Raw genomic sequence first — 18,624 nt, 5'->3', positions numbered from 1 at the left:
TGAGAAGAGAGGAGTCGCTGGAGAAAGATTTGATGTTGGGAAGGGTTGAGGGTTGCCGGAGAAGGGGTAGGCAGCGAACGCGATGGTTAGATGGCATCCTCGAGGCACTGCAGATGAAGTTATGTGATGTTAGGAAGATAGTGAGAGACCGGAAAGCGTGGCGTGACATGGTCAATAGGGTCACGAAGAGTCGGACACGACTGAACGACTGAACTGAACTGAACTGAACTGAACTGCCCGAACATAAGAGTACACCAAGCACTTTTTGTCAAACAGAACTGCCTGCATGGAGTTTCAACACCTTCTGTCCCCCACAGTGAAGGTAGGAAGCAGAGGGACGCTGCAGGGCTCGGTTCTTTCCCCGTTCGTTTTCAATGTGGCGATGAGGGGCCTCCCAGAAGCTCTGAGGAGCATAAAGGGGCTACATTTCAGTATTTATGTGGATGACATTAATCTCTGGATATTCCATGGTAGTCATGCGAGCATTCAGGAGCACCTGCAGGAGGCGGCGGACACTGTCGTAGACTACGCTGCCAGTAGGGGTCTATGATGCTCGCCGCAAAAATCGGAATTATTCATCTATAACCCAAAATCACTCCGATACAAGCGCTGCTGGGAATTTAACATTAAAGTAGAAGGGCAACCAGTTCCAAAAGTAGATTAAATAAGAATATTTGGACTATTCAATCAGGAGAATGGATATAATGATGGAATAATAAAAAAGCTAGAGGGATTCGCCACGCAAGCCATTGATATATTTAGAAGGATCGCGTTAAAAGGACGAGGCCTGAAGGAAAGAAGCTTGCTTAAACTAACCCAAGCTTACGTAATAAGTCACGTGAGGTATGCCACGCCATTCTTAAATATAAGGTCGGAGGAGAAGAAGAGATTAAACTCTCATTCTACGGGGCCTAAAGAGGGCCCTGGGCTTACCAATTACCACATCTACAGACGCTCCTTTCTATGGGAGTGCACAATAGCCTGGACGAAACAGCGGAGGCTGTCAGAGTTTCGCAGCCGGAAAGATTAAGTCGAACGACCACGGGCAGAACCATACCCGAAACGGTAGGCCAGGAGACAGATAGGGGACTACGAGAAAAATCAAGTATCCCACAGGACTACCGAGAAAATCTAATCATTCCCCCCCCCCCCCCTCCTCCCTCGTAACATGCATCCCATATTCAACACAGAGAAGGGAGAAGAGAGCAGAAGCACTAATCAGACGCTTCGATTCGATGGTCAGCAAGTCGGTTGCGTACGTGCATGCGGCAAGTGTCAAAATGATGGCAGCGGTCGCCTCGGTGGTCGACGGCTGAGGTGCTCCGGTATTAGCCGCCACCATTAGGAGCCGCAACATGGAAACGGTTGAAAAAGTTGGAATAGCGCTCGCTTGCCAAGGAACGCAAGCTAATTTTATGATCAGCGATAGCAAAACGGCTATTTGGAAATTTAGAAAGCGTAGGGTCTCGCCGGAGGAGGCAAGGATTCCGGCCAGTACACGACTAAATAGGAAAAAGTCGTCCGATTTGGACCCCTGCACACACGTCCGTTCCTGGCAACGAAGCGTCCCACGAGTTAGCCCGAGCTCTCTACTTCCGGGTAACTGTGGAGCCACCCGACTGCTGGAACATGGACGTGCGTCTACAAAATTATATGGAGATTCTTCCAAATTACGGGTTAAGCAGGAGACTGGTGCCACCACCGGATAAAAGTCTAAACAGTAGGGAAGCAGTTGCATGGCGGCGCCTGCGAGCTGGGAACTTTGTAAACCCGGTCTGGGCATGTTATTTACAGATATACGATAGAGGAAACGTTTAATGCAAGCACTGTGGGGAGAAAGGGACCCTCGACCTTATCATCTGGGAATGTGCTAGCTTCCAAGGGGCTGAAACAAATAGAAATTGTAGAGAAGCCTGGGAAGCCCTGCTGCAGAGTGAGGTCCCTGTTGCACAGCAACAAGCCATTCGCCTGGCGTAAGAAGCCGCGAAGAGCCTAGACCTATTTGCCTGCTTCTGATCGCGGAGGTGTCGGCTCCCGTCCCTTAAGCCTGCGTGCCGAGGGCGGGGATTGGGGGCCTCTTTATCTGGTGGAAAAATAGTTATAACATCACATCAAAATGGCGATCACTCTCGGTGAAAGGAGCTTCTCGATACCGCTTTCTATCTCGTTTTTTTTTAAATATGTGCTACGCTAGGCTCTAAATCTTTACGCGCATAATCACAGACCTGCATATTATTCACAAAAGTACGAAACGTCAATACATCGACCGACCCTGTCGTAGCCCCATTAATATTGCCGCTAGACATTCAAAGCTCTATTGTTTTTAGCAATCGCTGGCAAGTGATCTTATTCTGATTCTGGCAAACGTATCAATTCTGTATTTTTGTTTGTTCATATTTGTTGTCGTGAGACGCAGCTTTATCAGTTTCTTTGTCGCGAAAGATGCGCCCAGATGCCTCTCGAAGATTTCGACCACTCGCTTGTTTCTGCAATGTTCCACGTTGTGCTAGTCACCGTTTGGGGCTTTATCTCGGTGCTTCATAGCCGCCTTTAAATTGAGCGTTGGCTGGTGCGACAGGTATTGCTTGTTCGACGACCGACGAACACATTTCCTCTTATCGCCGCCGCCGAGTTGCTTAGTTCTTTTGTGGGCGCAAGTCTGCCCAATAAAAATTTAATTCCAGTGCTATTACGACTGTCTCCTTTTTTGATGCTTACGACCTTGTCGCCACTATGTGACAATATACCTTACAGCTCCTCAGAGTGCCTATTGAAAAAAACCGCTATGCGATTTTAATTGATAGCTCCTGTATGAAATAATATGGGAGTATGTAGGAGCCAATTAGGGACATAAAGGACCCGCAAAGAATCATGCAAGAGTAGTAAGAGGACGCACAGCATAAGAATATATGTCCTGTTTCTGCTTTAGAGACTCCCTTAAGTTCTGTATATCGCATGTGGGATATATATTAGGAGTTATCGGAATTGTAAGGAGGTCCTGTGTACCATGATATAGGAGTTGGATGTGCCCCTACATAAGCATATGTTAATGCAAGGTTACAAAGGCAAAGTTTGATATTACATGCGGTGTCCCAACTAAATAAGATTAAGATTTAAAAGCAAGAAAGCGTTTTCAACTTTGAATGAAGCGAACATTATTGAAAGTTTATTTTGCATTATGCATTATTTTTCATTTTGCATTGCAAGTGCTCCTGCGAGCGTATGCGGTAATAAAGAACCAGCAATCGCTGCACTTCTTCAGACCTTATGTCGCACATTCATACCTTGCTGGTGTGAGTCTGATATGCGAAAGTGCTGGGAATAAATTCTCGTTTCGAAAGGGACATAGCAAGTTTGGTCGAGCATAGCTCAAAACACGTCGCTGCCCGACTAACTATTGATCGATAGCTATTTTTAGAAACTTATCATTCAGCGGTTGTGACTTGTATGTTTGAACCCCTTGCAATGTGCTTCGCGCAACTGCAATAGGCTTCTTGTTATCACTTGAAAGAATTGTTTTAGGACGTGTTTCTTTGCAATAAAAATTTTGTTGCGAGTCAGCGCACGTCTGTCCGTATTCTTCCTTTCGTCGTGTGTCTGTTTGCGCTGTACCTTTCCAGTATGAACCAATATCAACTTGCGTAATTGACTATAATTCTTCTACACCTTTATCACGCTGGTTACTCGCCTTCTCTGGTTTCTAATCTTTGCGAGACCATGCTGCAAAGGTTAAAAGAGGGGGGTAAGAAAACGAAGGACAAAGGAGAACGGCGTGGCAGCAATCGCCTACCTTCACAAGGTGTGGCACAACGTTAAAACGATTGCTGGAAGGTAAGATATGCGGGTCGTCCTTTCCGCCCCATGCAAGCTGTCGAAGATACGTGCAATAAATAACAGACCTAGATAGGCGCCATGCGCTACTAGGCATGCTGAACGATAGACCAACTGCCGTACAGAGGTAATACCCCTCACATGCGGTAGACTGTACATAGGGCAGGCGGTACGGTGATTTAATATTAGGGCCAGAAAGCACTTCTTCAATGTAAAAAACGGATGCGGGCGAAATATTTCAGATCACTGCAACCAGTCTGGCCACAAATGAGAGCCGATATTTGCGAGCACAAGGCTCTTTGGGACGGCAAACACAAAACTGAAAGGGAGGTGATCGAGACTTATTTCATTGCTAAGGCGGGCGACTCTTGTGTCAGCACTCCATCGATTACATTACACGGAAAAGAAATAAGTTACCTGGATTATACCTAAACCCCCTTTTTTAATTGTAAGTTTCTTTGAATGTGCGCATTGTAAATTTCTGCCTGTTGACCCTCTTATTTACCGAACCGTAGACAGGTTTTTTTTAGTACTTTTGACGCCCTATTTCGCCTTGATTATCGTTGGCTTCACCAAAAATTATATAATGGTTATCTTTTTTTAGGTCATGACTGCTTTTGCTTCGGTGTTTTTTTTTTGTGGCATTCACCTTCTCATTAGTCGCTTTTTCGTTTTACTGTTTCTGACAACCCCCTTAAGGCCGCGCCGTTATTAGCCGTTCCATCTTGATCATCCTTCATGTGTCATGCAAGGATGCCACGCTATCCATCTCTGTATTTGGTATCTGGCGCGCGGGCTAAAGAGATTGATGCGGAGGGTATCCTGATGCGGTTTAAAAATAAAGTTCACGCTGTAAACTCATTATATGATTTAAATGTGCTTTGTTTCCTTTCGCCCCTCCTCCCTATGGTCACATTGTCTGCGTTTTGGCTTATATTGTGCTTGGTTTCCTCGAGAATAAACAGTTGATAGTCAGCGCCTGTCCTGTCGTTTTGTGTACCTTTGTCCCGTTTTTTGTGATATTTTTTATGAGCTAGTATGAACCAACTGGCCCAAAGAGCTATTTTGATCAGCTTGGAGTGCGACGAACTGACAGTGGAGATTATGGAAACTTCGCTAATAGCACGATCAGTGGATGCATGGGTTAGCAAACCATCTGTGGCTGTATCAGATACCGAGCTGGACTTCTTAGCATAGGTGGCATGTGAATATGTAGCAGTTTCTCTTCCATTCTTTCTCTTGTTATACTGAAGTGTACATATATGCTTCGCAACAGCAGTAAGCAGTGCTTGGTAGTAGTGCTTGTTCTGTCCTCGCCTCGTCCTTTGTCTTTTTTTTTTGCTTTCTGTGTGACGAACTAACATGCTCAAATATTTTTCCAGGAACTTATCAACGAAGGGATAAAGAAACCCTCACATCTCTTGCGCAGCAAATTACGCTGCGGGTGGTGCAGCAGGTCATGCAGTGCATGACCAAATTGTTATGTCATGAAATGCTCACATTACCCAGGCTCACCACGAACAGATTCTCAGTAAACAGGAGAAGGCCCGCACGAAGGCTAAATCTGGCGCAAACCAGATGGCTGCCACCTTCGATTGTAAACAAGATATCTCCCAACAACAGTGGGGGGAGAACACCGGCATCAAAATTGAAACTATGGCAGTAACGGCAGATCTTTCCGACCAAGAAAACAAAACCTTCTTCAACTCGCTGCGCAAGATAAACTGGACATAATATCTCTACAGGAAACCCACCCCAAGTCACCCGGTACCAGAGAATATGAAACATACTCCTGATAGCACAAGGTGTACAGCTATTTTGGTACAGAATTCCACTCAATGCACAACAGCACCACGTGAGCAGCCTCATCGAGCACACCTTCGTTGAAGTAATCCCCAACAGGAAGACTGCAGCAAAGCCTGTTCGTCCTTAATCCGTACAGTCATCCCAGAGATCCCCTGGCAGGCTTAGATGCCCTTATGCGGGAAGTGGGCCGGTTCACACAAAGGCACAAGCTTATTTTGGTAGGAGATTTCAGCTCCCATGCACCACACTGCTTCGGGATACATCAAAACCAACAAAAAGGGTGTCGGGGTGCGCTGTATACGATGCAGCATCACCAACTAACTCTGTGGAATGACCCCCACACGCCCACTAGAATTTGCAACAGTGTTTGCAGAGACACATTATGATTGGACGTTCACCAGGGGCATCTCACAAGTTACATGGACCAGGCTCGAAGAGACTCTCGGCAATGATCACCACATAATACAGATTGAAATTACCCATAAGAAGAGACCGCTTCTCATAGGCAAAGCTCGCCTTACCAACTTGGGATGCTTTCAGAAGAGACACTGCACCCTTATCCACGGCCGACCTCAAAGCCTGGACCAAATCCTTAATTGAAAAGGTCGAACGTGTCGCGAAAGATATCCAGCTCACGACCGAGACACCGCCTGTGGATTCTCATCTACTACATCTTTGGGAAGCCCGGCGAGGACTCCTTAGAAGATAGAGAAAGCGGAAAGGAAACAGAACACTAAGAAAGCGGATTGCCAAAATCACCGAACAGGCCGAAGAGTATGACGAACACCTCAGACAAAATTGGATCCATTTTTGAGATCGACTATGAGGAACTGAGTACGCGTAATTTCGAGCATTCTGAAATCTCTCATCGGCACCACAGAGTCTAAGTCTAAATCTCGCAAAAACGTGGCTAGAATATTACATTCCCACGATGGAACGGAGCAAGAAATCCTGAATGAGATTAAAAAGTAATTTAAGTTACGTCCCCACCACATCATACACCTGACGTACCAAGGGAGCCGAAATGAGGCTCTAGGTCAGCCTTTTATGATGACGGAACTACTGGCTTCCCTGGCGAAGCTCACCAGGAATATCACCCCAGTCAAGGACCGAATAACCAACAAAATCCAACGCAACCTTAACCAAGAAGCAACGACCTACCTTCTTGAGCAAATAAACAACAGTTGCCGGACGGGGGACATACCAGAAGCGCGGAAATACACTGAGATGTTCATGATTTCCAAGCCTATACACCTGGCTTCATCCGCAGGGAAGCTCTACGAGCACATGGTCCTGAACCGCCTCACAAACCTTTTGGAAGATCAAGAGTACATCCCCAATAATCACTATGGATTCTGACGACGCCTATCCGCACAAGATATCCTACTCCAGCTCAAAGAGCATGTTATTGATCATCTTGACAAATACAGTAAGAGCGTCATTCTTGAAATGGATATAAAGGAACCGGTTGACAACATCTCATACACCGTAATTCTTCGCAACACACAGGACACCAGTTGCGGAGAGCGAGCCTATATAACTATTTTCACACATTCTTGACGAATCGTACGGCCGCCATAAACCAGGGGAACCTCAAGACGGACAAATTCCTGGTTGCAGACAAAGGTACCCCGCAAGGTTCTGTTATATCGCCCTTGTTTAATATTGCTATGATGAAACACCCGAAGGATCTAGATGAAATCAACAGCATATGACATGCTCTATATGCCGATGATATAAGAACCTAGATTCCAAGCGTCTGCCCAGCACAGCAGCAAGACGCCCTTCAGGAACCCATCGACTGCACCAACAAATACCTAAATACTTTGCAGACTCATCTGCGCACCAGTGAAATCTCCACTCCTGCTTCCTAAATAAAGCCAGACCTCGAGGAAGACCACCAAAAGATGACATTCCTGATCCGGAAATCTTTGACAAAACCCTATCCCTCAAGCCGACTCTATCTGCATTCGTGGCCTGAACAGCCTGAAAGATGGGCAAGGTCCGCAACACTCCGGAAACTTGGTCCGGAGCACCTGGTCCGCCGCGTGGCCAGCAGAAGACATGGTATGAAAGAACAAGATACTGTCCGCATCATCCAGGCTCTCATCTTAAGCCGCATAACATACAGAACGCCATAATAAAACCTAAAGAACGCCGAAGTGGAAAAACTCACACTCATCCGTAAACCCATCAAAATCGCCATCGGTATATCCGAACGTGCCTCTATGCAACGCCTCCTCCACCTCGGCCTTCACAACACGTGGGAGGAGATTGCCGAGGCCCACAAAGTAAACCAATTGAAACACTTCAAACTAACAGAAACTGGGCGTGCAACTATCAACAAAGTGGGATACAGAGAAGACTTGGAACCAAAAAACACAAAGCAGCACATCGCGGTCGAAATCTGCTCATACTTTACCGTAGCCCCCATCCCGCGAAATATGCATCTTACATACAACAAGACCGGCGCCAGGCAAGAATTCGGGCCTGGGTAGAGCACATGGAACAAATTCAGAAACGAGATACACTGATGCAGTAAAATACTCAGGAAGACAAACCCTCTCCATTAGTGTCATGGATTCCATATTTACAAAAAAGACCTCTGCAACTATTCCAATAAATGACACTGACGCAGCCGAAGAGGCCGCAAATGCCTCAGCAATCTCGGCGAGCAAAGAACATGTCATGATTCTCACTGATTCACAGTCAGCATGCAGAAACTACCACAAGTAAAGCATTTCTGGCATGGCACATCAAATCCTCCTGTGCACCACAGCTCACCAGCTGCCAGACACCTACATTATATGTATTCCGGGCCACATCCACTTGGAAGGAAACGAGGCCGCCAACGCCTCAGCCCGAGGATATGCTAACCCCGGGCACCACTTCCAGAGGGATGTCTGAGAACGCAGGATTTACCCAAGAAATTTACTGACATCCTGCATTACAGACTTGATCGAAGAAAATATTCCCCACCCCACACGAAACTTACCACAGAAGAAGCAGTCACCTTCCAAAAAATCGAAACCAACAACCACGTCCACGGCACCTTACTACACGGAATCTCGCCTACCGCCTACAAATATAAATGTGCGTTTTGTAACGTACCAAGCACCTTACAACATAAGGCGTGGGAATGCAAGAGACCAAATGGTACTATAACCACCATTAACTTAACCGAAGAGCAGTGGGAGACTCGGCTGTCGAACCCCATCCTGGATGATCAGCGTAGTCTGGTCAACCGGACTCGAGAGATGGCTCGTGTCCACGATTTCCTGGGCTGAGGAGACTGCCCACCTATGGCTGAATATTTCCCGCCTGCTCCGAGTAAATGTTTGTCTCTTTCTGTGAAGTGCGTTTCACCGCAGTCTGACCTTCACCCGCGTGCATCGCCCGCTTATTCTCACGTGTGATGCAAGGAGCGGGCGCGCACTCCATTCATTTTCTGATGCTTCTTTGCATCTTCTGCTTCGGACACCTGCTTCTTCCGAAACTTCGTTCTTACCGGTATATATCGCCGGTTTCCGCGGAACGCCGTGCGTGACGTCATCACTCAGCTATGTGCCTCACTGCGCATGCGCGCTGCTCAAGTTGCTGCCGCTTGCTTCTGAAGGGTGTCCAAGCTAACTTTAGCATAGGGTTAAAGATAAAACATTTGGGGTAGACCAGACAGTACACTTGCATGCAGCAATCTCGCGCACCTAAGACATTTTTATTTTGCAAATAACTAATTAGTATTTAAGATAATATTACTACACCGCTTTCTCTCTTCTGGTCGAATTTTGCACGATAGTAATGTTAAAATCCTGCATCCGAAGGCCCCATCGAGAAAGCCGCCCCGATAGATCTTTCAGGTTTGCCTACCAACACAGTGAGGGATGGGCGCTCACGATTTCACGACTACCCACACAACTGCGAGGCTACTCCTTTTCCGTGGTTGAATAATAAACTTCGGAACGGAACAAAGTGCGACTGGCGTAAGCGAAGATGCGTTCTGCACTACCCTGCCACTGAACAAGGACCGCAACAAGGCCAACGTTACTGGCATCCGTGTGCAGTTCCGTATCCACCGCTTCATCGAAGTGACCAAGAAGGGACTTGAGTTCTGGTTGTGGCCCCAAAGAACGGCTCGGCGTCTTTTGTCAAGCAAGTCAGAGGCTCAGCTATCTCGGAGAAATCATGAACAAACCTACGATAGTACTCGCAGAGGCCGTGAAATCGACGCATGCTCCGTTTATACGTTGGCTTGGGCAATGCAGCTACAGCGGTCGTCTTTCCGGGTCTGGACTAACGCCTCGAGTGCTGACAATGTGGCCGAGAAACGTAAGCGCAATAAACGCAAAGTGGCATTTTTAGGGCGTGAGTGAGAAACCGGCAGATCGGCTGAAAACAGCGGGCGAACGTTTCATGTGGTCCCCGAACCTGTCCGAGAAAATCAGTGTAGTCGAGATAGACGAGACATGACTGACACTTCAGGCCAGAGAGCACGGTGTCCACCATCTGTTGGAATGCGGCAGGGGCCGAGCACAGACTAAACGGGAGCACCTTAAACTCATGAAACCCGTCTCGCGTAATAAAGGTGGTCTTCTTGCGGTCTCGCTCGTCAATTTAAGTACCCAATGCGGAGGTCAAGTGACAAAAAGTGGCATTGCGAAGGCGGTCGAGGGAGCCGTCAATGTGCGACAAGGGGTACACATCTTTTTTCTTAACGTCGTTGAGGCGTCTGTTCTCCACGCAGAACTTTAAGGTTCCATCGTTCTTCGCAACGAGGACACCAGAGCCCAAGGGCTTGTCTACAGTTAAAAAACGTCGTCGTGGAGCATTTTTTGTTACTTGGCGGCAAATGGCTTCGCGTTCTTTCGAAATTTTAAGAAACTCGGTAAGGACGCTGACATCTAGTGGCCGTTGGTCATCGGCAACTATAATTCGGTGCTTCCTTGGTGGTGTCTGTCAGATCTTGGAGGTTTATGCAAAAATATAACGGACGGAATTGATAAGATTCTCTACGCAGCGTTTCTGACAGGATAAGAGGTGCGGGTTCGCATCGATCTCAATGGCTGTACATGTCGCATAGTCGAGGTCCGACGTGTTGGATAAAGCGCATTGGCCTGTACACTCTCGAAGTTCCTCAAAATAAGCGACTGTCGGTTCGTATTCAAATCTTGGGGTTCAGATGTGACGTTTCTAAATAGGACTTCGGCTCGCGAGTCAGAAGCAGTGATATATTCGCTGCAGCAATACCCCGCATGCCGGTGCTGTGATCACACTCGACTGTGACGAACTTGCTCGCGCGCGGAGGGATAGTTATGGGGTCGTCACACATGCACAAAACTGTTTTCCGGGAGTTCGTGTTGCTATCAACGGGTTGCTGTGTTCAAAATGACAATATATGAGCTTCCGACTGTGTATAACCGCCCCATACTATGAAAGAAAATCCATGCCGAAAATAAAATCTTTCGAGCACTGTTGGTATACGGCAAAGGTGGCAGTGCAAGCAAAACAGCGGAACTCTATGCGGCAAGACCAAGGCGTCAGAATCTTACGGAGTGCATGGCTAGCGGTCTGGTGGTGACAGAAAATTTGGCGCCGGTATCCACAACTGCGGTGACGTCACAGCTGCCGGCGGTTAGAAACATTTCAGCGGAAATCATGCGTTCGGAGCACGCCGGTAAGTTCGTCGGATCATCGCTGCTCGGGCCGTCGCGTTAAATCTTCGAGTGGAAGCTGTTGAATCTGAGCTGTAGCGGCGGCCTCACTCCCAGAGCTAGCCGTGTTTAGTTTTTCCGGCGAGGGGAAATGCCTCTGGATTGCCCAAAGGAGAAGGATAGAGGATAGATAGGCTTCGTCGGTGACGAGTGCGAGCGCCTTTGCGATGACGTCGGGTGCACGCCATGAGCAGCCAGGTAATCTTCAATCTCCGGTGGTATTTCACCTTTGTTTAAATTTACGAACTACTGCCATGGATGAGGCAATACCTCAGTGCCTATGCTTGCCTACAAGCCGAATCTACTCAACCTGTTGACGACGACGCTAAGAAGCGGCACGATGAAGCTGAGAGAGCTAAACGAACGACTCCCGAATAGCGAGACTTGCTAAGCGGTGGAGAAGGTGCTACAAGAACAAGAAAGAAATGATTCGGTCTTATCCACGACTACTACTGCTTTGTATATCCTGGCTTAGCTGAGTTAAGCCCCTGCCAATATTTTTCTTGTCACTGCCACACAATGAAAATCCGCAAACTATTCCTGCAGAGAGTATACATCACGCGGGGAAGCGCGCGGAGGTCATGCTCTGTTTATTCATCCGCAGTGACTCCAAGAGCCCCGCCCTTATCATGTATTTCCCTCGGAGTTGACGCCTTCCCGAAGAACACGAAGACGGCTCGGAGCGAGGAATTCGAAAGGGAGACCAAACGAAGCGCAGATGCGAGCAAGAAGAGACGAGCCTTTACCATCAACCCATACGGCTCTGCACATCCTTCATGACCTGTCTTAAGGTTTATTAAGCAGGCTGGTCTGCTTTGAAATTCGTGATCGGTCCTCCATGCCATGGTAGTCCTCAGTTCAGATTTTGCTAATATGAGGAAGCTGACTGATCGGTTTATGTCCCTTTGTGTCCGGTTCAGCTCATTTCTCAAACAGTGACCGAGGGCATTTAGATTTTGTGGCCTGGTTGCGGCCGCTAGCAGACGTTTCGAAAGACGCCGCGCAGAAGGCTCCTGTACACGATACAAGCACACAAAAATTATAACGAAGCAATAGGGCATCTATTCGGCGTCCTAATCATTGTCGAGAAGCAGTGATATGTAGTGAGACGCAGTTGATTCTATCGAGCTGTGGCTATCAGGTAAAGGCAGCTATTCAAATGCATGGCGTCACTAACAAAGTGACGCAGACAATGTTCAGGTAGTTGTAATAATGGGAAGGGTTGAAATAAATATTCGACACTTTTGGCTCTTTAAAATGCAGTGACAATGCATAGCTCAAGGACACCTTACAAATCGCCCCCCGCAAGCATGCGGTCGTCATGGCAGAGACAAAACTCGGTAAAGCGTGAGCGTGAGCTATTTGATTACACGAAACCGTCAAGGAGGAAAGATTATATAAAGCTGATCATCATGGCATAAAAACTGGTACGCGCGCGCAAGCGAGCCAACCTCTTGCCCTAATCTTGCTTTCACAACTGTCAGCACATACTGGATGTTGCAGTAAGCAGTTAATGGTTACTCAAGCATTTATTGAACACATTTTAAAGATTGCTGGCAAAGCCGACAGCAGACTCGACGGGTAAATCAGTCTCCCCCTTCCTTTTTAAAGAAAATGTGTTAACCAAGCGAGTTGGAAGTCATATCCCCTGGTGATGGCATTGTGAAGAGTGCCTACAAACTGAGCTTCATATTTTCATCGCTCATGACGCCCAAAATAACCTGAAGTATGAACTATTACCAAGCATTAACTGCTAGCGACATGCTGTGGTCAGACACAACTGCTTGTGCAGGCAAAGATGTCTCTGCTGCCAAGCTGGTTGCATGGAGGATGAGAGAGTCAGGGTAACGTCGACTTCTATATTATTATCTGAGCAGATTTCTAGCAACCAGGAAAGCGGTGTATATTATCCCATTCTTTCCGTAACTCTCCGTTTCTCGGGACTGCAAAAAATATATTTGGGACACCTTCGACGTGAACGTAACACTGGTTTTTTCTACACTGAGTCATGCTAAACAAATTTGCGTGAAGTCTTCGTCTTATTGGCTGCGAACGCCTTTTCTTCATTTTAATGGTTGGTTTGTGGGGTTTAACGTCCCAAAGCAACTCAGGCTATGAGAGACGCCGTAGTGGAGGACTCCGGAAATTTCGACCACCTGGGGTTCTTTAACGTGCACTGACATCGCACAGCACACGGGCGCTTTGCTTTTCGCCTCCACCGAAAAGCGGCCGCCGAGGCCGGGATTCGATCCCGCGTCCTTGGGAACAGTAGTCGAGCGCCGTAACCACTGCGCCACCCCGGCGGGTCTTCATTTTAATGAAAAGCAAAATTTCATAGACAAAACGCGAGGACAGCACGCGCGCACAGGTTTTAACGCGGTCGGCATGGCCAAGCGCTACAGTGAACTTGACTAAGTGCCGCGACGCGGCCACTCGGAGAAACAAAATTCGTTGTCATTTGCGGCGCCACCGCTAGCAGGGGCTCTGCTTGAGAGTAAGACCACTACCCCCTTCTAGTACAATTTCACACAACGTGAACATAATATCGCCGAAACCTGCCAACGCGCCATGTGGCGCGTCACTGAACCACGAAAGTCAGCATGAGGGAACGTACTACCTCCCAGCCAGTCCCCATAACAGCACACACAACACTACAGTGTGAAGAGTAACTCTCCGAGCAAAATGAACTCGCAAGGTGCGGCAAACACTCACCTTTCTGCAGCGAGTGTTGAGATACTCCTGAATACCGAGTACATGCAAACTCTGGCCGCAATGTCAGTCACCGGAGTTAGGCGTAGCATGTTAGCACAAATTTTCCAGTAGCGTTCGTTCGCCGAGGCATAGCCGACTCTGCTTCAAAGCACCCACCGCGTTCTTCCTCGCAAACGACAGCCCTCCTATGGACGAAATAAGCATCACGGTAGTACAAACAACACAGCTGGTTACGATAGCAGCAGCGGCAAGGCAGCACTACCCAACTCGGCCTCTTCGTCCATGAGCCTAGTCAGCTTCTTAAAAACGTTCCAGACGTCGGGCTCGTATTAACACTAACCGACAGACGCTGCAGCCACTGCAGTGTCGACGCCCATCAACCCCGAAACGGAGCCCAATCTTTTTACGTCTGCTAGTCTTTTATTTTGCTCCTCTCACTCGAGCGCGCGCAGGCGCTACAAGCTAGGGTGCCTCGATGCGCGCGCACTCCTACAAGCGGCGAAGTTGCAAAGCGTGTTGCGAACGGAGCTGATAGCCGCTCCTCGCGCTCGGTGGCCAAGGGACACAGCGAAGTGGCTAATTGGCTACTGATAAAAACACCTTCATCATTGGACAGGAACTTCGCCGCCACTGCGCTACCTCCTCGCAGCGAGGGTGGTTCGTCTTGAGGGGTGGGAAGCCGTGCTGGTCAGCTCAGACCCGAAGATCCAGCTACGGGCATTCGAGCGGGCTAACGAGGTAGCCGCCAGCCATACACTAGCGGCCATCTAGTACATCTACCTTAGATCTGCTTGAGCGATGAAATCGTTTTCCAATCCAATCGCCTGTTTTGCGCTTTGCTGCGCGTCTCTCTGCCCTTGCCCGCGGGATCCGGCGTTTTACTTTTTTTTTCATGCAAAATTTCTCTTAGGATCGGCAGGCGAATATACCTCGCTGTGTTTTGTTTGCAATCTTCAAGCACTGTGCTTCACAACACTGGCCGAAAGAAATTCGTTCCGGTAAAGAACAGCTTTGTTTGCTAGGTACGGCGTCTTCCTAACTGGTTGTATTAAAGCGTGAAATGCCGCTGAGATTTTTATTGCTAAAGCAATACTACGCTAGGTAGAACCATTCTTCACCGTAGCCCATGGCCTGTCATGTTGCTTGACCTTGAGCCACCTCCGCGCTTAAAAAGGGCAGGGACACCACATTTTTGCGCTGTTCTTTTTCGTTGTAAATAGTGCGTTGTGATTCTTTAATCATAGAGCACGGTGTTAGAAGCCCAAAATCGCATTAAATTATTTATAATCCTATTAATATTATGCAGCAGTTTCACTTTCGGTTCGTAGTTGCCAGGTTTTTACTTGGCGTAAGAAACAGAAGAATGAATGAATGCTTTATTTCCACCGAAATGGAGCCCTTCATCTCCCGCCCCCGGCACGCAGGCCGGGGAGCCGGTCATGAGGGCCCCGCAGGCTGAGGTCAGGTGAGGTTACAAGCTCTCTTCACGGCGATAATATTGAAATGTCACGTGGGCCAAAAACTCGTGACGTTAAGTAGCAGGCGCGTCGTCTGTTCTGTTTGCAATGTGACTCCGCCATATGGTGCAGTCACACTGCTGAAAGAGTTGGTCAATCCCATGAAACGCAAAAAGAACTAGGTGACGTCTAATAAACATCTCGGCTAGACCAAGGCAAAGTCTTGTAGAAGTCTAGTCATAGCTTTTATATAGCTGTAGCAGGCCTGAAGCCTTCCTGCAGCTGTGCTAACGTTACGCTAAAAGTCACCTAAAAACATTTTGCAAGAACATTTCAAGACATACTCTAAACTTTCATCGCTTTTTGGCTAAACCATCCCCTGCTCATTACAATAAGCAATCATGCACTATTTGGTGCCCCCTGCAGCCAAGCAAGGTTTCATCCGGGCTATACTGGCCATTCAGCGATACGATAAAAGTTGGACACATGTAAAGCCGTCCAAATATTTAACTAGGGTGCACAACGGCCACATTTTCTGTGCTCTTATGCCTTAGGGTGGATCAAACATTTGGAAAGGTCAAGATTAGGTAAGGGCTAGGTGAGCATCAGCTTAAATTTGATCTTTTCGCAGGTTAGCGCCTTTGTGATGCACACGAGCACAGAAAACACGGCCTTCGCTCTAACTAGTTAGCTGGATGGCTGCACAATACTGGCACCTTTTACAAATTCTTATTAAAATAATTTTGCATAAGAATATTTCAATATGCTATTCAAAAATAGTGCTCTCCCAAGGGTTTGTGACAAAGACGGCAGAAAAGCTTCAGTCGCAAGTGATGTAGAGATTCAAAGTAAATGATGGCTGTAACAAATGCATTGCAAGTTGGTGATCTGACCTATACTATCAGTGGAAATATTGCCCGAGTGTAACTAAGCGTAAGAAAACACTTCAGTTACTTTTATGAGCACATTTTATTGCCTAAGGCATTTGGCAAGAAGGAGGTCTGCACTGAAAATTTAAAAAGCACTGGTGCAGGAATAGCTAGCCTGAACAATAATAGACGCAAACTCCGCTTCTTGTGCAACGCTGGTGTCTTGGGAACCCAAGCAGTCCACACTGTTAAATACTGGCACTGATGGATTGCACTGCATGGTGCTTAGCGAGCACTGCCTTAAGAAAGTGGAACTACCTGCATTGCCAGAATAGGTACGACAGTAAGGCAATAGTCACATAGCAAATATGCTGTAACCAAAAGAGATGACAAAAAGTTCTGCCAGGAATACACTGACAATATTCGTCTATGTATACCCCGCTGGTCTTTGGTTCCTCTTTGAAGAACATGGTCTGCTCTTCTTCTATCTCTACCATCTTCTCCTTTTCTGCAAATCCCTTTCAGAACTTGATATTCAAGGTTAGTACTGGTTACAAGGCCGACTACTGTTTAAAATTTTTTACTCTTTCCGAAAAAGCCTCAAGTATATCTTTAAATAATGACGATCTTGTACATATTTCACTGAACACGACGCTGAAAATAATCGTGCGTAACGCGACGAGACAGCAGTGCGGCACGCACCGTAGGGCGATGCTCAAGAGCCTTACAAAAACGCCATCGGAAGTCACTATACCCACTGCCTATTCTACTTGTGTCTCTTCAAAACATGCTCGACGTGCACTTTTGATGTGGGCTCGATGATACGCTTTACTCGGGCGCAAACGTGCGTGCTCAGTTCACAGACGCAGGTCCGTGGCGTGGCCTGTTCTCTGGATACATCTTTATGGACGGAAAAATAGCAGGGTTAACAGATGGGGGCGAGCACTCACCGCCAAAGGTGTTCTAAACGTAGCCCAACTGTAGCCAAATGTAAAAATCTCGTAACCCAGAAATAGCCCAATATAATTGTTTAAAAATACGCGCAAATATTATTACTAACAACATCGCTCTCATCTCAATTGATTCGTTCCGCCATTCTCTCCCTCTTCCTCGGATTCTCCCGCCCGTGGAGCTGTCTGCTACTTATGTATTTTTTTTTTCTTTTTTGTAACATGTGAGCGACGCTGGTGGCCCGGCAATAAGTTAAGAGCGCTGGCTCGATAATCATAGTAGACGAATATTTTTAGTGGTGTTAAATGAAACGGTTTTATTCCGCACCACGCGACTGACCCCAAAGCGGCCTACGTAGATGCGGCAGAATACAGTCACCCCACGGCATATGTCACCAGTGTGATTTCTTATAACTTCAATCACACAGTTTCTGCCCCGGTTAAAGCAAAGATGTCGACAGAAGCCGAACAGGTAGCCATAGCGCTAACCATCTCCTCTTCCACTGCCACACTCATTTTCAGCGATTCTAAACCGGCCATTCCAAATTGAGCAAGAGGCAAAATGCACCCAGTCGCCCGTCAAATCTTAACCTCTGGCTCCACAGCTTCCCGACCTATTCACATCGTCTGGCTACTAGGCCATGCAGGCAACCATGGTAACGATGTCGCCCACTCAACTGTTCGGGCACACGTCAACAGAGCGTGGCCTACCGAAGGCTGAGGAAGCACCCGGGACAGACTTCTAACCTATCATGACATAACATTTCACTACCGAGAACAACGACTCTTATATCCCCCACCTCACAATTCTCTCTCAAAACCCCATCAAATAAACTGGTGACAGCTACAAGCCAAAATCTTTCCCTCCCCAGCTTGGTTGGCCTTGACACACCCGGGCCGGTACGACTCCGCATGCTGTGTGAGGGTAGGGACACACTAGCGGGAAGACGCGCGCGGCATGCCGCCGGCGGCAAGCAGCTTGCCGCAAAACCTGCCGCGGCGGCGGGTAGACCTGCCGCGCGCCAAATGGGTCGAGAAGCCATTTTCGGCGGCTTGCCGCGTGCCGCGAATCAGAAGAGCCAATCAGAGACGTCCGGCTCAGCGACGTGCGCGTCAGTGTCGCCATCTCGTGCCTACTACCGAAGTTAACTTCCCGCGGCTGAGGCTGCGAGACCACGATCAAGCGCTCCGTGCCATCAACGACGAAGCGAGCATTCTCCTTTTGTGCCTCCGTGTTGAAAACGTAGCCTGAGTGAGAGAATAATGGAACACTTTCTTGAGACTGCTCGGT

General features: G+C 47.8%; 1 protein-coding gene across 1 annotated transcript in view; it reads right to left on the bottom strand.

The window, feature by feature from the left end:
- The window catches only part of LOC146186905 (glutamate-gated chloride channel-like), a 102,067-nt gene extending 86,867 nt beyond the window's left edge, over positions 1-15,200 (bottom strand). Inside the window, exon 1 of the mRNA XM_084607493.1 lies at positions 14,058-15,200. Coding sequence (XP_084463619.1) covers positions 14,058-14,146 — 89 coding nt within the window. The 5' untranslated portion in view covers positions 14,147-15,200. The remainder of the gene's footprint in view (positions 1-14,057) is intronic.
- Positions 15,201-18,624: the final 3,424 nt, after the last annotated feature.

Source organism: Amblyomma maculatum, chromosome 6 (assembly GCF_055883805.1).
Source record: "Amblyomma maculatum isolate TAMU_Amacu chromosome 6, ASM5588380v1, whole genome shotgun sequence".
Taxonomy (NCBI): Eukaryota; Metazoa; Arthropoda; class Arachnida; order Ixodida; family Ixodidae; genus Amblyomma; species Amblyomma maculatum.
This window is presented reverse-complemented; position numbering and strand designations above follow the sequence as displayed.